The sequence below is a fragment of the Desmodus rotundus genome, chromosome 9 (assembly GCF_022682495.2).
Source record: "Desmodus rotundus isolate HL8 chromosome 9, HLdesRot8A.1, whole genome shotgun sequence".
Taxonomy (NCBI): Eukaryota; Metazoa; Chordata; class Mammalia; order Chiroptera; family Phyllostomidae; genus Desmodus; species Desmodus rotundus.
Window position 1 is genome coordinate 47,103,093 of NC_071395.1, and position 19,474 is coordinate 47,122,566.

The 19,474-nt window shown below is 57.4% G+C and overlaps 1 protein-coding gene across 2 annotated transcripts in view; it reads right to left on the reverse strand.

The window, feature by feature from the left end:
• The window catches only part of NOTCH3 (notch receptor 3), a 31,271-nt gene extending 14,392 nt beyond the window's left edge, over positions 1–16,879 (reverse strand). The window contains exons 1-23 of one of the 2 annotated variants that reach the window (XM_024560699.3): positions 16,681–16,879; positions 14,035–14,113; positions 9,925–10,067; positions 9,508–9,846; positions 9,295–9,417; positions 8,970–9,203; positions 8,194–8,349; positions 7,916–8,101; positions 7,212–7,325; positions 6,857–6,970; positions 6,141–6,374; positions 5,922–6,032; positions 5,268–5,460; positions 5,034–5,185; positions 4,710–4,823; positions 4,024–4,179; positions 2,890–3,115; positions 2,288–2,489; positions 2,012–2,165; positions 1,429–1,613; positions 744–876; positions 407–664; positions 207–325 (exon numbers count right to left, since the gene is read on the reverse strand). In XM_024560699.3, coding sequence (XP_024416467.2) covers positions 207–325; positions 407–664; positions 744–876; positions 1,429–1,613; positions 2,012–2,165; positions 2,288–2,489; positions 2,890–3,115; positions 4,024–4,179; positions 4,710–4,823; positions 5,034–5,185; positions 5,268–5,460; positions 5,922–6,032; positions 6,141–6,374; positions 6,857–6,970; positions 7,212–7,325; positions 7,916–8,101; positions 8,194–8,349; positions 8,970–9,203; positions 9,295–9,417; positions 9,508–9,846; positions 9,925–10,067; positions 14,035–14,113; positions 16,681–16,792 — 3,837 coding nt within the window. In that variant the 5' untranslated portion in view covers positions 16,793–16,879. The remainder of the gene's footprint in view (positions 1–206; positions 326–406; positions 665–743; positions 877–1,428; positions 1,614–2,011; positions 2,166–2,287; positions 2,490–2,889; positions 3,116–4,023; positions 4,180–4,709; positions 4,824–5,033; positions 5,186–5,267; positions 5,461–5,921; positions 6,033–6,140; positions 6,375–6,856; positions 6,971–7,211; positions 7,326–7,915; positions 8,102–8,193; positions 8,350–8,969; positions 9,204–9,294; positions 9,418–9,507; positions 9,847–9,924; positions 10,068–14,034; positions 14,114–16,680) is intronic. The other variant, XM_053911304.1, reaches the window with a different exon arrangement.
• Positions 16,880–19,474: the final 2,595 nt, after the last annotated feature.

The window sequence follows — 19,474 nt, forward strand, 5'->3', positions numbered from 1 at the left end:
CACCTTACACATAAGCCTTGCCTTCCCCAGGAAGCCACGCCTCCAATCCCTAGCCTCACACCCTCTTCCAACCTCCAAGTAATGTCAACATTTCCCAGAAACCCCCTTTCCTTCCACCACTTAATCCCTAAAGCTACGCCCTCCCACCCAGCCACAGTCCCACTCCTCTCCCAGAGACTCTGATGGGACGAGCCACCCCAACTTACCGAGACACAATGGCAGGTGAAGGCCATCGCACCCACAGGGCCTGGGGCAGAGCGGCACTGGCCTCCATGCTGGCATGGCTGGGACTCACAGGGAGACAAGACAGTCTGACAGCGGGAACCTGGGCAAGCAGGAGCAGGGGATCAGCCACAACGGGGGAAGACAGACAGGATCCCAGGCCACCCCCCTTGCCCATGCTTACCTGTGAAGCCGGCTCTGCAAAGGCAGCGGAAGCCACCACCTGGGTCCTGCAGGCAGTCCCGGGTGTGTGCTGTGTGACAGGTGCCCGGACGACACTCATTGATGTCTGCCTCACAGCGCAGGCCAGTGTATCCTGGGGGGCAGGTACAACGAAAGCCACCCACTAGGTCCACACAGGTACCATTATGCAAGCACCGGGGGCCTGGGTCCAGTGGTGGGCCTGGGCCACAGTCATCTTCATTAATCTCACAGAGCTCACCTGGGGGAGAATAGGGAGTGTCAGGAGTGAACAGAGGCCCAGCCCCCCAGCCTGTCCCCCAGCCCTGGCCCCAGCATACCTAGCGTCCCAGGGGGACAAGAGCAGAGATAACGGGCCACTAGGTCAATGCAGAAACCTCCATTCTGGCAGGGCCCGGAGGCACATTCATCCACGTCATGCTCACAGTTGTCACCAGTGTAGCCAGCCCGACACTGTGATGAGGGAGTGAGACAGGGACCCACTCAGCCCCAAGGGACACAGACACTCCCCTTGAAGACAAAATCCCAGCACAAAAGGACACAATCATCCAATACACAGACACATGCCTCCAGTGTTCAGAAAACACACACCCAGACATAGAAGGACACCCAGACACAGAGGCCACAGACACACCCAATACAGACAGACACACACATACAAACACACAAGAGAAGCACCCAGATACCCACCCAGATATACCCAAGACATACAACCAGAGACGCATACTCAGACACCTGTACATGCATTCACGCCCGAAGAGACACCATGCAGAGACACACATAGACATGTCCAGGAACCAAGCTAAGACAGACGCACACTCAGGCAGAAAGAACACCCCCAGATCTACCCAGACCGACACCCACAAAGATATCACTCACAAAAGCAAAAACCCACACATGCCCAGAGAAACACACTCACACCAGGCTACAGACACACAGAAATGTGTGCCCAGACACAACTACATGTGACTAGTTCCCCTCTCCCCTCCCCTGGGCTCCCCTTACCTCGCACACATAACCCCCCATGTAGCCTCGGCAAGTGCCCCCATGCTGACAGGTCTGGGCCAAGCAGGGGTCCACCTCCTGCTCACAGTGGCTGCCTGTGCGGCCCTCTGGACACACGCAGTAGTAGGAGCTCTCCTTGTCCACACACTGCCCACCAGCCTGACACAGCTGCTCCAGCCGCACCCCTGCACAGAGAGGGGCATCAGGCACACAGTTCCCCCTCCCTGCCCTCAACACACGCAGCACCACCCAGCATCCCTGCTACCGCCAGTCACCGGGGGCCCACCACACTCCATCAGGCTGTCACGTATCCCTCTGAACCACACAGCCCTCGTCACTGACACACACACTTGCGCTGCTCACACCAGCTCAGTCACACAACCATTTCAGACATCATCCCCGTTGTCGGGCCAACTGCCACACAGCCACAGCCACGCACACTTAGCCACACACCCCATCATGCCCACATGCTCTGTCACACCCTTACTGGGCTCACACTGGCAGTAAGTGTACTCGTAGGCACACACACCCTCCTGAGCTGCACACACATCGGCACACACATCGGCAACACACTCGCCCTCACCGATCTGGGCTGCAGCCTCTCTGCAGGGCAGGTTTTGGTTGTCACAGAAGCTGCCGCTCCACCCAGGAGGACAAAGGCAGTAGAAAGAGGCCCTGGTCCGGGCACAGCGACCCCCGTTCTGACAGGGCTCAAAGCTACACCAGTCTACCAGTGTCTGGAGGGGAAGGCCACAGCATCAGCAGTCTGGGACGCTCTCCCAGGATCCGCTGCAGGCCCCTCCCCCAAAACACCCCTCCAGACTCCTCCCCCTAAACCCACCCCCAGTGACCCACCCACCTGACACTGAGTGCCAGTGAAGCCCTCAGGGCAGGCACAGCTGAAGCCAGGGTAGGTAGCCGTGCAGACGCCCCCATGCAGACAGGGCCGGGAGAGGCACGGGTCGGCCTGGTGCTGGCAGTGTGCCCCAGTGTAGCCAGGAAGGCACAGGCAGCTGAAGGAGTTCACACCGTCCAAACAGGTCCCACCATTGAAGCAGGAGCTGGAGGGAAAGTGAGGGCAGGTCAGGCCCCTTCCCCTCGCCGGCCCCGCCCTCCATCCTGGGCCTGGGCCTAGCATTGAGTGGACCTACTCTGTGCCCCTTGTCCCCCACCAGTGACCAGGAGAGGCTGCAATTCTGTCCTGTCCCTTAGCCCCAATTTACCAGGTACTTCAGCACGAAGGTGGGAGCCACGTGGAGGCCCCACTCCAGCCTGGTCTCACTCCCTTAGGAACCAGTATCTCTAAGATGACCCTGCCCCTCCCCGCCCAGTGTCCCGTCAGATATCAGAGTCCTGAGGTGGGTGCTAAGCTGGGGACCCACCCTTCTGATCCCCACTCCTCAGGTCCCGTGCCCCACCCAATGCCAGGATCCCTGAGCTCCCAGTAGAGGTTCCGTCCACCTGGGGCTGCAGTCGGGTAGGTCCTGCTCACAGTGGAAGCCTCCATAACCTGGGGGACAGGTACAGGTAAAGGAGGCCACATGGTCGGTGCAGGTGCCCGGGCCACAGGGGCTGCTCAGACACTCATCCACATCGCGGGCACAGCGGGGGCCAGCGAAGCCGGGGAGGCAGGAGCAGGAAAAGGAGCCCACGCGGTCCTGACAGGAGCCACCGTTCAGGCAGGGGTCTGCGGTCAGAGGGAAGGAGGTCTGGTCACTCGCCTAGACCCTGTCAACCTTTACTGGCCCTGCCAGGCCTGGCGCATCAGGAAGTAAACCAGGCCTAATGGGGAATGGCACATTAGGTCCGAGGGATCAAATTGTCCCCTCTGTTGCCTCATCCCCTGCTTATCTGGAAATCTCGTCTATATGGAAGGGGAGGAGGCTGGCAGAGCCAAGGTCCCTTTGAGGTATTGAGCACAGACTGTTCGTTGTGTCTGCTTAAGTCCTTGACCCTCACAGGAGGCCTCCTCCAGACCTGTGCTGGCCACTGTCGTGGCTGCTGGCCACGTGTGGCTACTGAGTCCTTGACGTGGGCTCGTCCAAACTGAGATGTGCGGTCAGCACGAAACACACACTGGATTTCGGGTTCTGAAGACTTAGTATGAAGAGCAAGGATGTAAAATATCTCAATGATTGTATAATGATTACATGTTGAAATGATGTATATATTACGTTAAATAAAAGTACATTATTAAATATATCTTTCTTGGTTTTTTTTAACTTTTCTTAAAAGTGAGTACTAGAAAGATTTCAGTTGCCCGCGTGGCTTGCAGCCTTCCTCTGCGGGACAGCGCTCCTGCAGGGCCGTGAGGGCCTGTCCTCTCACACTCACACCGGCCCCACCGCGCTGGTCCCCAGGGACAGCATCCGGGCCGCAGAGGCAGACAGACCTGTGCTCCGGCCCCAGCTCACCCCTTACCTGCTACGTGACCTCAGGCATGTCACTTAACCTCTTTGGGTCTCAATCCCATGAGTAAAATGGGGAAAATAAGAGAACTATGAAGATGAAATTAAAGCACAGTGCCCAGCACACGGTATAGGTTAACGAACATGTTTCCTAGAGCAGCATCCCCCAAAGCTCCCCTGAACTCACTGGGGTCACAGTCATCGATGTCATGGTCACAGGAAGAGCCACTATACCCCCCGTGGCAGGTACAACTAAAACTCCCCGCCAGGTTCGTGCAGGTACCATGGGGGCCGCAGGGTGAGGGGCCGGCACACTCGTCTACATCCTGCTGACACCGAGGGCCTGGGGGTGGGAAATAAGGTGGTATCTAGGGTTAGAGGGTACGGACTTGTGTCTGAGGGTTTCTGTCACTCATGAAGAACCTGAAGGCTGAGATAGGTAAATGCAAGAACAGGCTACACTGGGCGGGGAGGGGGGAGCGTGGCGGGGGCAGGTGGAAGCAGGTATGAGGGGGATAAATGGTAATGGAAAAAAAGACAATAAAAGATAGACTATTTTTAAAAAGGACAATGCTGTCATGTGCCCTTTGTGCGTGCTGTCCTGGAACTGCCTCTTGCTCCCGCGGGTAGTGAATGTGTTCTCTGAGGTGTGCTCTTCCAGGAAACGGCCCCCAACCCCAGCCTGAAACCCAGCTTGCCCAGCCACCTATCCCTTCCTCTTCTCTAGAAATGGCCACGGGGGCTGTGAGTGTCTGTGTCCAGCTCAGTCCCTTCCCAGAAGAAAGCTCCCTGAATAGACGGGGCCCAGGGCGAGTCCCAGCTCTGGGTCCCCAGGGAGGAGAGGTGAGGGAGAGGAGGAAGCAGCTCACGTACCTTGCCAGCCAGGGGGGCAAGAGCAGACAGCCAGATGGCCAGGAGCAGACTCACAGTGGCCCCCGTGCTCACAGGGATTCGGGGTGCAGGGGGACAGCAGCTCACACTGACGGCCTATGGTGGGCAGGCAGAGTGAGCAAGCCTTGAGAGATTCCTTGTTCCCATCTCCCCTCAGGGTCCCCGCCTTGATACCCACCTCCCAAGCTGCAAGGGGGAGAGGGAAAATAAACAAATGGTAACATGCAGGAGGAAGAGGGCGGAGGAGAGGGAGGTAAGAAGGAAGAGGGAGATGGGAGCCTGGGGGGGGAAGGTAGAGATATATACCCTGGACACCAGGGGGACAGGTGCAGTGGAAGGCCATTCCGTAGCTGCTGCAGGTGCCACCAGCTCCACAGGGCTGAGACTCGCAGACATCTCGAGTGAGACTCTGGTTGCACTGGGGGCCACTCCAGCCAGGTTCACAGGCGCAGCGGAACCTGAAGGGGGTGGAAGTCAGGGCCAGCGAGTGGGCAGAGACTAGGGACAAGGGGTCGCTCAGGAGATAGGAAGAGGTCTCACCCTCCGGGCGCGTCATGGCAGACACCGTGACTGCAGGGTTCTTGGGCACAGGGATGGCTTGGGGGCAGGCATAGAGGGGGCAGGGAGCCAGGTGGGCAGAGGCAACGGAAGCCATCTTTCCCATCCACACAGGAGCCTCCCTCGCCGCAGGGGCTGGACGCACACTCGTTGATCTCCACGTTGCAAAGGGGCCCTGGGGAGCACACAGGCAGGCTCATCCCGGGACAAGGGCAACCGAGCCAGGAGGCAGGCACGACCCAAGCCCATCTAGCACCAAATCCTAGCACAGCCACGTCCTTGAACAAGGGCACTCTCATTCTCATAACGCATCAGCTTTCGTGCAAATCGGGACAGCCACCCCCTCAGGCCAGGACTGCCCTGTCCCAGGTCATCCTCACATGGAGGCATTTTCACTTTCACCAAGAACCGCCCTGGCCCCACTCGGAAATGCCCCCATCTCATCGGAACCCCCTGGTCTGTGTTCCAGGGCAACCGTGCGCCAACACAGGGACAACCTCATGCCCACGAGCGAGCGTACAGAGCATGGGAAGCCTTGTGAGATGAGTGAGTGCAAAGAGAGGGACACAACCCAGCCAAGAAAGACACCCCCCTTTAGGGGTACAGACCCCCTTTCCATGGCAACCGCTTGCCCACCTGTGAAGCCGGGCTGGCAGACACAGTCGTAGCGGTTGATGGCGTCCCGGCAGATTCCAAAAGTACACGGGTTGCTGGCACAATCATCGATGTTCACCTCACAGTTCACTCCTGCAGAAGAACAGGACAGGGGGGTCACCACTGTGCCCTGCCAGAGGCACCCTTCCCAAACTCTTCGAACCCCTCCAGATGTGCCGTTCCTGCCCCAGCCCAGCCCACCTGTGGTGCCAGGAGGGCAGCGGCAGAGGTATTTGTCCACCAGGTCCAGGCATTTGCCCCCATGGCGGCAGGGCTGGCTACGGCACTCGTCCACCTGGCTCTCACAGCGTGTGCCCGTGTAGCCCGGGGCACAGGCACAGGAGAAGCTGGCGATGCCATCCACGCAGCGGCCATGGTGGCACGGGTCGGGAGAGCAGTCGTCCACATTGAGCTCACACAATGTGCCCTCAAAGCCTACAAGGCCACAGCGTCAGGCTCCACCTACCTGCCAAGGTCCCGCCCGCAGCTGTGGCCTCCAGCCAGTCCTAGCACAGCTCCAGCTCAGGCCCCCTCTAGTCGCCCCCACTCCATCCAGCCACTGGCTGCAAGATTCGCACGTGGTCAAGACCGCCACAGTTAAATCCTGCCACCAGGTGTGACCTCGCCTCCAGTCCTGACACTCTCAGCCCTGTTCTGCCGCCCCTTCAGCTGCAAGTGGAGACACAGAAGTGCCTTGGGATAGTGTGGGACAAGCCCCAGCCAGTTACAGACACCCAGTGTCCTGCCAGAACCTTTGACCCCACCCCTAGCGTTACCACTGCTTACATGCATCATTGGCTCCGCTCCCTAGCTGTCATTGGCCCTTCCTTGATGCAGCCCAGCCCCCAAGCTTTCTCCCAGGCCGGTGGGGGCCATCTCCCCCACCAGCCCCGCCTCCAGATTCTTGCCGGCCTCACCCTCAGCGCAGCGGCACTCATAGCCATCAGGCTGGTCCACACACTTGGCTCCGTTCCTGCAGGGCGTGCTTGCACACTCATCCACGTCCAGCTGACACAGGGCCCCGCTGAAGCCTGGGGTGGGGAGTGCAGTGAGCAGAGGCCCAGACAGGGCCAGAGCAGTCACCCTTTGCCAGCCCTGCCTTGTTTGGATGGGAAGCCCATTTACTTCGTTTTAAATTAATTTCAATGTTTTCCATAACGTGGTTTCTATTACAATAGTTTTCCATTAACGTGGTCTCACAGGCTCCCACCCTCGAGCTCTTGCCCCTTCAGGGCCCTGTCTTTTTCAGGCTCCTCAGCCCAAGGTGCTCACCCGAGGGGCAGGTGCAGCTGAAGCCATTGACTCTGTCCTTGCAGATACCACCGTTGACACAAGGGCTGCTCTGACACTCGTCCATGTCCACCTCACAATAGGTGCCTGTGAAGCCTGGGGTGGCGGCGGGGGGGTGGGGGGGGCGAGGGAGGGAGATTAGGGTTGTGGGGGCTTCCCTCTGGCCTGAAGGGACACAGTTCCCCTGAGCCTTGGCCCTGCCCCCAGCTCAACCCTAGATTCAATTTTTGTCCTCAGGACGGACCCTCATGGAGCTGCGGTCCCAACTAGTCCAAGGCACAAGGGACTGCACATGCACTTGCCTTCAGACCACCCTCTTCCCTCTGCAGTCTGCAGACTTGCCCTGTCCCCAGCTCCCAGACCCAGGGCCCACCACAGCGTTGCGCCCACCCCAGCGAGACTGTCTGCAGGCTCCACCTGAATCTCACTCCAGCCCCTGCCTCGAAATTGGCCACATCCCCCAGCAGGTCCCCAGGTCCAGACTCCACTCTTGGTTTGAGGTTCTACTGACTCCATCTGACCACACCCGCAGCCTCTCACAGGATTCTACTCTGGCCTCACCTCCACCTCACCCCAGGCTTCACTCTCTCAGGGTCCCATTCGGAACTCAGGCCCAGCCCCTCACCCTCCTGCAGACTTCTCTTGCCCCACACCCAGGCCTGGCCCAGACCACACCCACCACGCACCTCCCATGCAGATGCAGGTGAACTGGCCTATGCGGTCAAGGCACGTGGCATGGTTGCGGCAGGGCCCTGAGAGGCACTCATTGACATCGGTCTCGCAGCGCGGGCCCGTGTAGCCTCGACCACACTGGCACAGGAATGAGCCCTGTGTGTTCACACACCTGCCCAGGTGCTCACATGGGTTGGCGCCTGCGGAAATAGGCCCGGCCGGTGTGGGTATGGGTATGGGTGTGTGAGGAGCAACCCGGCCCCTCCTTCTGACTCGGACCAAGCCTGCTCACCAATGGAGCACTCATCCACATCCTGGTCACACGCCCCGCCAGTGAAGCCTGGCGGGCAGGTGCAGATGGCGCGGCCGTTCACCGGGTTTGTGTCACAGATAGCATCCTCGTGGCAGGGATTGCTGACACAGGCATCATCCAGATGACACAGAAGCCCTGGAAGGGGACAGGCAGAGGTCAAGGACAGCCCCTCCAGCTCTGTCCGAAGTCCCACAGCCCCACATGGAGTTTTGTGTTTTGTTTTCATTAGCCTGTAAAGCATTCAGTAGCTAGTTTTTCCTAATTGTTTATTATGAAAATTTTCAAACATGTAGAGTTGATTTATATACCCACCACCTATTTTTAGCTGCTGTAAGGTTCATCTGTCTTTGTATCTGAATCATTTGAAAATGAGGTGGAAACATTCACATGTTGTTTTTAAATCTGTTGACTTTTTCTGATTGTAAAAGGGTCCTGCCTCAAGCCTTTGCTTCTGCAGCATCCTCTGGCTGACATGCCCTTCCCTCCATTTTCAAGTTCCCCTTTCAAACACCTTCTCTGTGACATTTGCCACTTCCAAAGTTCCCCTCTGTCTTGTTCACAGTATAACTCTCCATTCCCATGACTTCTGTCCTGGATGTATGCCACCCCCCTCCCAGGCCCCTCCTGGCTTCCTCTTCACCCCAGATCTGGCCTCCAGCATAATCGTTCTAACACTCCAGTCAGACGTCACCCTTGCCCCCACTCAAGAACCATCAATGGCTCCCTTGCTGCCTACAGGGTAAACAGCCACTCACCAGTCTTGCCCATGGGGCAGGCACAGTAGAAGGAGGCTACACGATCATGGCAGGTGGCCCCATGGAAGCACACGGCCGTGGCACAGTCATCAATATTCTGACTGCAGCTCTCGCCAGTCCAGCCGTTGACGCACACACAGCTGTGGCCACCCAGTGTGTTAAAGCAGGTGCCCCCATTATGGCAGGCGTTGGGCTGCAGCTGACACTCGTCCACATCCTCCGTGCAGAATTGGCCTGTGACACACAGATGCACCCGTCCAGCCACCTGGACAGCACATCGCCACCCACAGTCTGCCACCCAGCTCCCTGCAGCCCCAGGGCCCACCTGTCCACTCCGGAGGGCACTGGCAGTTGTAGGTGTTGACGCCATCCACACACGTCCCCCCATTAAGACATCGGTTCCCTGGACAGTCGTCCACATTCACTTCACAGTTCTGGCCCTCAAACCCTAGCACAGGAGGAAGAGGCAAGTGTTGTCACTGCCAGGCTGGCCTGCTGTTTCCCCAACCCTGCCGCCTCCCCAGAACAGCTTCCTCACCAGGAAGGCAGGCACAATCATAGGTGAGGTCACCGTTCTGTCTACAGGTGCCCCCGTTACGGCAGGGTGAGGGAGCACAGGGCGCTGCAGGGTTCTCGCATAGTGGGCCTGTGTAGCCAGCGGGGCACTGGCAGCGGAAGGAGCCAGGCGTGTTGAGGCAGGTGCCACCGTGATGGCAGGACCCACCCGCCCGGCACTCATCCACGTCACTTCGACAGTTGCGGCCCTGGTAGCCAGGTGGGCAGGAGCAGATGTAGCGGCCATCGGGCCCCACTGAACAGCGGCCCCCATGGGCACAGGGGCTGCTGAGGCAGGGGTCTGGCAAGGAGCAGTCAGGGCCTGGAGGGACCAGGAGAGAGTGAGTTAGGTGGCGCAGGCCTTTACCTACCTCAGGGTCCCCTCCAGACCCTCCCTTACCTCGGAACCCACGGGGACAGCGGCAGTAGAACTGGGCAGTGCCTGCTACCACCGAGCTCTGGCAGACACTGCGGCCAGCACAGGGGCCAGAATGGCAGGGATCTTCCAGCTGGCACCGCTCACCCACCCAGCCTGGTGGGCACCTGTGGGCAGAGACAGCTCAGTGGGAGGAGACACACAGAGATACCCACAAGACAGGCAACAGACACATGGGCAAACACATGATCAATGAACACACACACACTCATTCATTCAGGCAACAAATGTTCACAAAGCACCTACTCTGTTCTTAGCAATAGGGATACAGCAGCAAACACAATAAACGCAGTCCCGCCCTCTTGATGCTCACAGCCAGATTGGGCAGCGAGAACACAAGCAAATCACAAATTAGCATACCGCGTGCTGGCAGGGGGTGGTGAGGGATGCCAGCCATGAAGGGTACAGAGTGGTGGCCCTAGGAAGGAAATGTCCACGTCCCAGAACCTGTGACTGTGACCTTATTTGGAAGAGTCTTTCAGATGTAACTAAGTGACAGATAACAAGATGAAATCAACCTGGATTTCCCAGGTGGGCCCTAAATCCAATGATAACATCCTTTGAGAGAAAGACAGAGGGGCATTTGGGAGAAAGAGAAGGCCAAGCAGAGGCAGAGATTGCAGTGCTGCACCCACAAGCCAAGGAGAGCCTGGAGCTATGAGAAGGTGGAAGAGGGAAGGAAGGACTCTCCCCTAAAGCCAATGGAGAGCGCGTGGCTGCCAACACCTTGATCTCAGACTTCAGGACCCAAGAACTGTGAGAGTAAATTTCTGTTGTTTCGAACAGCCCAGTTTTGGGTAATTTGTTACAGCAGCCACTGGAAATGGAAACTAAGACACAATAAGAGGGATAGAGTGATGGGGGAGGGGCAGAAAATATATTTTCACAGACCGAAGGATGGGAGGAGGCCATAGGGCTGTGTGGGGAAGGATGCTCCAGGTAGAGCGAACAGCAAGTGCAAAGTCTCAGACTCCAGAAGACAACCACCCAGGCACACACACAGACCCAGAAACATACATACACATACACACAGAGGGACATACCAGCTCCACATACTGGCCTGGCAAATACTAAGGCACCAACCCACAGGCTGGGTCACAGGTAGGGGCAACTTTCACCTGCACAGACAGAAGGACCCCACAAATCCTCTACTCCTTTTCTGGGAACACATACCCCTTCTAGCCACTGTAGGGGGGAAGTAGACACTAATACTGATGTCCTCTTTCCAGGGGGCGGGGATCCTTCAGCCGGCAGCCCCCTCCCCACGCCCACCAAAACAAGCTGGAAGGAGTGTGAAGGAAATAGGAGAACTGGGAGGGGGTGGTCTTCAGACTGGAAATCTGCGAGGTCAGAGGGAGGCGCCTGGAGAGGCAAGGGGGTCCAGACCCCACCCCTGACACTGCCCACCCCTCCCGCTAGTTCCTCCCTGTGGCTCGTCCCAGTCGCTAGGGCTAAACTCAAGCAGATGACTCAGTCCGTAGCGTCACGCAAAGGATCCCCCCACCCCTGGCCCCCACCGAAACAGGTCGGGGCAGGGGCGCAGATGGTATACCGAAGGGGTGACCCAGCTTTCAGCCCTCCCCAAAGGCCCTGGGGGCATTGACGGCCACAACTACTGCGAGCCAGGAGAGGGCGCGCTGCATGGGTAGCCCCGAACCCAACGCAAGACGGGGAGCGGCCGCGCGGCTGGATCCCGGCGCCCCCGGCAGGTTCCCACGCTCTGTGCCCGCGCCCCTGCCGACCGGTCGGGCCGGTTCCAGCCTCCGCCCGCGCCCCGCCCCACGGCCTGGGTTTCGGGGGAGATTGACGGAAAGAAAAGCTGACTTGCGGGGGGGGGGGGGGCGGGGAGGCAAGGGCTGGGAGACAGAGTCAAGGGCTAGAAGGCCTACTTTGGGGAGAAAACTTGGGGATCCATGAGGGAGGTGACAAATTGGGGCGTCCCTGAAAGGACAGGAGTATTTGGGACCTTGAAGGAGATTGGGGCGGGGGGGGGGGGTAGGTGGGGAGTGGTTCCCACGGCCCAGCTCTGGAGACTGAGCCTGATCCACTCCGAGTGATCCAGGCTCCAGGAGGCCAAGCGCGCCGGTGATTCACCTGTCATGGGGCGGGGCAGCCGCGGGCGCATTCACCTGTCGGCAGCATTCCAGGCGCGGAGCTCTATTGCGCAGGCGCCCGGCCCAGCGGCCCCGCCTCCCAGGTGAGTAGCTCCTGGACAGGTCGCACTTTTCCCCACTTCCACCATTGCAGACTCCCAACCCGAGGAGACCCTTCAGCCAGGCTAAGCATCCCACCCAGGTGAGCCCAAGCGGGTCTCCACTCAAAGTGCGTGTATAACTTCAAAGGGGCTCTCCTGGATCTAAAGTCACACGTTGTTGAAGAAATGAATACAGGAACAGATCAATTAATTAATGCTACTTAGTGAAATGCTATTACTAATGACAATTAGTATAAAAGGAACCAAGCACTTCCCCATAATCCTGAGAGGTTCCCCCTTATGGCACCTACTTCCTGAGTCCCTAATGTTATTATTTATAATAACAATAATCCTATTTGGCCCTCCTCACCAAAAAGAAGATGGCAATGAAGGAGGTAAGGAGAACCCAGGAGATGAGCCCCAAGGTCAGCAGCCACATCGACGTCGGTACCGCTGCAACTTTAATACCAGTGCAGCCCCCAGAACACCCTAAACCACAAGATGGCACAGAGACAAAAGCAGCGGATCTACCGGCTGGGAATCCGTGAGAATCCCTCGCTCCAGAGGCTGAGCAGGGCGGTGCTGAGTAAATGCCGAGTAAGTGCCGCTTCCCATCTCTACCACCATCTGGTTTAGTCATCCACCAAGAGGAAGTCAATATAAAACTCCAGCAATAAGAAATGAACAAAAGACTGGAGCTGAAGACTTAAGCCCTTGCTTTTTGCCCAATGACCGGATAACTAGATATGCACTTTCTACCCAACGATGTCTGTTTTTGGTAATGACAAACATGTTTAAAACACACACACACACACACACACACACAGCTAATGGTCTGGCATCGTGTGGGAAGAGGCCTTGGGTGGTTTATTGACTAAGGTATTTTTTAAAGGGGGGGGAAGCCTGGTTTTTCTCAATACAGCAATAAAAGTTTTTAAATTGTTTCATATCTGGTCAAGTTGAGATTTTTAAGACCCTCATTGTAAATTTGTAATAAAAGTTTACTACTTTATTTTTTCAAAAAAGTTGACACGCCGCAAGCACCTGTTTATCAAGGTGTTAAATAATAAAAATAATCCCATTTTTTTGAGCACTTGCTGAGTTCATCATATGAAGGATTTTTTTAAATCTGTACCATCAACCTCATAAAGAACTATTATCGCCCCATTTGGCAGATGAAAAACTGAGGCTCAGAGAGCTCAAAGCACTTGTGCAAGGTAACCAGAGCCCATAATTTAAACTGAACTCTGTCTGCCTCTGCTCAGCTCTCTCCCAGCCTTTGCCCTGCTCCCCCCAGCCCTCTGTCTATCCCAGGTTGTTGGACTCCTTCCTGGTCACAAGCCAGGGAAAGCCCCCCTATTTTACAGACACAGTAAGGCTCAGAGAGAGGAAATGACTAACCCAAGGTCACAAAGCAATAAAGTGGCAGAGCAAGGCTACATTACAGGCCTCCTGTGTCCCCACCTAAAAATCTTGAGACAGGAGAGAGCACAGACGGTGTTCTCACAACTGCCAAGCCACTGCTATTGGCCCCTGAAGATTCCTCGATTAAATTATAACTACCTCCATCAGGGGCTTTACCCTGACCTCAGGCAGCAGAGAGTTCTGTGAAGTTGGGGATCCTACACTTTCCAGACTAGGACGCTGAGGCTTAAAGAGCTGAAGTGCCAGTCAGTCTGCAACATGATGTGGATCTGAACCCAGGCCAGGCAGCCTCTCAGAGCTCCTGCTCTTAACGCTGCTGATTCCAGGGGAATCAAGAAGATGCCGAAGCCACACACAGAGGAAGTCGAGTCATCCATGGTACACACAGAGGCAGGGGGTAAGACAGACCGCCTCCCCACACAGGGCCCACTAATGGCTCAGAGCCAGGCACTCACAGGCAGGCAAACTCCCGGGAGGGCAGCTGGGTGCAGCGACCTCCATTGGAACATGGGCTTCCATCCAGGCAAGGGGGGGCTGTGTGGGGGTGAACGGAGGTGGGTGGGTCAGCCAGGTGCCCAGGAACCCCAGCTCAGAGTGACAGATACCCTCCTTCCCTCTCCCAGGCAACAGCTGCATGGAGCTGGGGGTGTCTCTGCGGGTGCAGGGAGCCCCTCCATCTACGGTTCCCACGGCTCTCCACCCTGGCCCCAGCTGTTGGGCTGCAGCTGTCCCTGCCAGCTCTAGCCCTGGGAACCACAAGGCAGGGGTGGGCAGAAGGAGGTGCAGACTTGAGCCAGATGTGGGGCTCAGAAGCTGCCAGAATGGGGGTGCAGAGGCAGGAAGTGAGGGTGCTGAGTATTAAAGGGAGGTCTGGGGCTGTGTGCCCAGATCCTGGGGTAATGGAGGGGACAGGGGCATGGAGTTGGGGGCCATAGCTCTCCCTTCCAGGGATGTTGCGCATCTGCTCCAGCTGTGCAGCCCTGTGTGGTGGCACAGGGGAGAGAGGCCGGGGCATGTACCCCAGGCACAGCCAGCAGTGGGTGTTGCAGGCGTAGGGTGTGTGTTGAAGGGAGGGGGAGCTGGCCCCAGACATGTACTGCCCTGTCCAGCGTCCCTATCCCTGAGGGCTGTGCCCCTTTGGGGTGTAACACAGTATAACTGTCCTGCCAGACAGGTCTGGGGGCATGGCCTGGAGTGAGCTAGTGGAGAAGTGTGTGTGCCGGCAGGTGTGGGGCCACTGTGGGCATGTGTGTGCCCCAGAGAGATGCAAAGATGCAGGGAGATGAGAAACAGAGACAGGTATAAAAAAGAAAAGTAGAAGCAGGCAGACACAGAGAGGAGACAGAGAAGTACAGAGACAGATAAAAAGGAAGAGACAGCGAGAGACAAAAGGAGTTGAGCTGGACACAAGAATGGGCCAATATGGCACATGTCCCCTTCCTCAGGGGACAAGCGGGGACAGAACACTATCACCCAGATAGGGGCCTGTGGGTGTTTGTGAACTCACACTGGGAGCCACGTGACCCAGGCTGCGGGATGTGTGAGCTACGTGTGTTTATGTGATGTACGTGGGTATGCAGATGCATGTGGCATGTGTGTGCAGGCTGGATCTGTAGTGTGAACGTGTGTGTGAATCATGTATCTGGGTGTCTGTGTGTGAGGCCTGTGTGGGCACAGGAGTCTGTGTGTGGGTTGGATGTGTGTGAGTTGGGCATGCCCTTGGATCTGTCTGTGTGAAAGTAGCATGTGCAAGGCCTTGGGCTGATGCACACTTTGTGTGAACATGTGTGGTTATATGTGCATGTCCATGTGTGAGCTGTGTGCCACAGTGTGTCTTGTCTGAGCTACAGGGTGTCTGTGGGTGTACTCTGTTCTGTGCACATCTACACATCTCCATCTCCGTATGTGTGACCTAGGGCTGTGTGTGCCTGCAAGTGTGTGACAGGCCATGTGGGTGCCCGCTGGCCGCGAGGGGGTGGCTGCTCCTGCCTGGTCCTGCCCGGTGCGGGGCGGGAGCGGGCAGGGGGGGGGCGCGGTTGGGGGAACTGGGGGATGGGCTGGGGAGGCCAGTCCTTCCTGCACTTCCACCCCTCCTAGACCCCAGCCCCACATTGGTGCCCTGGGACCCCGGGCCAGGGCTGCTGGGCCCGTGTCCCTCCTCCGATAGCTATGACACCCTGGGGGGTGGGGGAATGTGCCCCCACAGGCCCCGCCCGGGCCCCACCGCCCATCCCGCTTTGTCTGGCAAAGAAAGCGCGAGGCCGGCCTGGGGGAGGGGGTGTCTAGACGGCGCGGCCATTGTCCCGAGCGAGGGAGGGGAAAGCGTAGAGGGGGAAGGGCGGGGGGCCCCGGCCCACTAGGGAGGGGCTCGGGCTGCGGGGTCCCGGCGCAGAAGCCGGAGAGGAGCACGTGGGCTCGCACCCCCCCCTCCCCTCCAAGGGCGGGGACCAGGTCCAGGAGCCGCCGAATCCTGGCGGCCAGAGGAGGGAGAGGGGCTGGGGTCGAGGGAAGGGGCGCAGGGCGCCGCTACAGCTCCGGTTCCGGCACTAACTCCGGGTCTTGCAGCGCTCCGGCCTGGGAAGTTTTCTCCGAGTTCAGAGCTCTCAGAACTTCGCGCCCCCTCCCCGCCCCCCTAGCCCCGCCAAGCCTGCGGGTTGTGGGTGGGAGGGGGGTGGGGCTTTTGTTGGGGGGGGGGGTCCCCGCCCTGGGGGCACTAGAGCTCCGATCGTGACCTTCCCAGGACTCCAAAAGGCGTGGGTTGAGAGCGAGCCCCAGATTCTTGGTATCCCCCCCATTTTGAGCCCCTGTTCCCTGCACCTCGAGGTCCCAGTCCCGGACTCCTGGGTCTCTTCATCCCCTGATCGCCCCTGGGCTCCTGTGTTTTGGGCCTCTAGGGCCCTGTCCCGCTCCCCCCCCCCCACAGTCGCTGCCCCCGGGGACTGGCACGCAGTCCCAAGCTCCTGCGCCCCTGGCCCTGCTCAGGTCCTTGACTCCCGCGGCCCCCCACCAGCATCAGACTCTGGGACCCTTGCATTTCGTTCTCCTCCCTTCCTTTACACCCGCCCCCCATCCGTTCCACCCTCCAGGTCCCGGACCCTCACCTGTAGCCCCAGGTCCCGCTAGCAGCAGAAATAGGAGGGGCGCCCGCACGGACGGCAGCGGCAGCAGCGGCGACAACAAGCCGCGACGGCGGCCCCGGGTCCCTGGCCCCATGGCGGCCTGCCGCGACCCTCCCTCCTCCCTCCTTCCCTGGGCTCCGGGCGCGTCCCGGGCTAGCCTCCGCGCCGCCAACTTCGCCGAAGTGAGGCTGCCGGGCCGCCCCGCCCCCAGCCCTGGCGGTTCGCCCCGCCCCGGGGCCGCCTCTGCGCTCCCCGCCCCCCCGCCCAGCCTACCAGGGTCCCTGCCCACCCTCCACCCACCCACACAGCCTGAGACCCTCAGACCCTCAGAAACGATGGCCCGCCACGCGGGAAGACAAGGGACCAACCAACTCTCGGTGGCAGACGCATCCAGCTTGGTGATTACCCCTGGTCCCGACACATCCAGAACCGAAGACACACACAGGGCCAGGACACACACAGATCCCCAGACACCCCAAAACTGAGACCAGGAACATCCTGAGAGGCTCGGGAACACACAGCCACCATGCACAAATGCAGACACATGCACAGGGTTTCACCGGGACTTAAAATCTGAAGTCCTGGAAAACCTGAAACTCAGGACCAGCCAAGCCTTGAGCCTGGGGCTGCGTCTGCAGCCTTCACACCTCAGACGCAAGCTAGGAGTCTTCATGCATACCTGCAAAGACACACATACACACTCCTTACTCCCCTTCTGCTTCACAACACTGTGGGAACCCCAAAGGTCCACCCCAGCCCTCCAGCCCCACCCCATACCCCACACAGCGTTGCCACTTAATTTGATCAACTGCCTTTTCCAAAATGCCCCCATGGCAAGAATGGAGGCCCCTGAAAGGCCCCAAGCCCAGCCTCGGAGGAGCTGTCACCCTGGGGAAGCAAGAGCCAGACACAGACACCCCCAGCACTCCAGACTCAGTGCTGGGACAGAGCAAGGGGCAGAGTCTGGGGAGGGCTCACAGAGGGGTTGGTGAGGGTTCTGCCTGGTGGGCAGGGGGTGTGTTTTATTTCTTCATTCATTTATTCAACAAATAGGTATAAAGCTCCAGCTCTATGTCGACCTTTGTTCCAGGGCTGGGGTGTACCTTCCATCGCCAGAGGGGACTTCCTAGAGGAGGGTCCAATGGGGGTCAGCGTGGATGAACTGGAGGGGTGACATCCTAGCAGAGGGACAGTCCTGCACCCAGTTGAGGGGCAGAGTAACGAGGGAGAACGGGCAGGCCAGTGGTGGGGCTGTCCATGAAGAGAAGGGGAGAAAGAGGTCAAGGTGGCTCCCTGGTATCTGGCTTGGCGATGGGACTGCAGAGAGAGGGAACGGGTTGGGGGTGAGGTGCCAAATCCCAGAAGCCTGCAGATCACCCAGGAGGCAGCTGAACACTGGAGCCAAATAGAGGGGTCAGAATTGGAGAGTGTTGCATGGGCACCCCAGAGATCTTTGGGCAAATTTTAAACTTTTAAAAAAATTATTTTATTGTTGTTCAAAAATTTTAAACTTAAAAAATGCTTTAAAAAGTATTTGACCAGTTTGGCTCACTGGGTTGGGCATTGTCTGGCTAACTGAAAGGTCACAGGTTTAATTCCCGGTCAGGGCACTTGCTTGGGCTGAGGGCTGGTCCCTCAGTTGGGGGGCGTGTGAGAGGCTACCGGCCCATTGACTAGGCAGTGTTTCTCTCCCTCTCTTTCTCTCTCCCTTCCCCTCTCTCTAAAAACAAATAAATGAAATATTTTAAAATACTTTTAAGCGCACAATAATGCAATTTCCATATGCCCTTGGTCCATATTTACCCACACTTTGTCACATTTGCTTTATAATCACATATATATGTAAAAAAAACAATTTGCGGACATTATGTTCCTTTGTCCCCAATACATCACTGTGTGTTCCCCAAGAACAAGGGCATCCTCTTACGTAAACGCACCAGTCTCACCCTCAGTCCGTATCCGGTGTTCTCTTGCCTCAATAGTATCCTCTGTAGCATGTTTCTTTGCTGGTCCAGGATCTAATGCCTGATGATGTGTTGCATTTATTATGTTTCTTGTTGTCCTTTAACCAGAATCAGTTCCTCAGCCTTTCTGTGACTTTCACAACATTGACGTTTTTGGAGAGTCCAGGCCACTTGTCTCCCAGGCTCAGCCGGCAGGTCCAGGTTGTGTGTCTTTGGCAGAATGATGGGTCCTCCCCGGTGCACCCTATCAGAAGGCCCCTGGCGTCGGTTGCCACATTGTCGATGTCAAACTTTGACCACTGAGTGAAGTTGGCCACATTTCCCTATCGTGAAACTACCATTCCCTTTCCCTTCTCCCCTCTTATAAACAAATATCAATATTGTGTGGGGAGATACTTTGAGACTATTTGTGAATATCCTGGTGCCTATCAAACTTTCACTCACTGTTTTTGGCATTGGTTGAAGATTTCCTCTGGTGACTTTTTTTAAAAAATTAAGGCAAAATTCGCACAACATAAAATTAACCGCTTACCTTATTAAAGTGCACAGTTCAATGGCATTTAGTGCAATCATCACCTCTACCTGGTTCCAAGACATTCTCATCACCCCTAAAGGAGGCCTCCTATCTATTCATTGGCAGGTGCTCCCCAACACCCCTCCCCCAGCCTCTGGGGGCCACTAATCTCCTTCCTGTCTCTGTGGATTTGCCTGTCCTGGACATTTCGTATCAGTGGAATCATACACCACGTGGGCTTTTGCGCCTGGCTTCTCTCAGCTTGATGTTTCATCCACGCTGTAGCATGTGTTAGTGC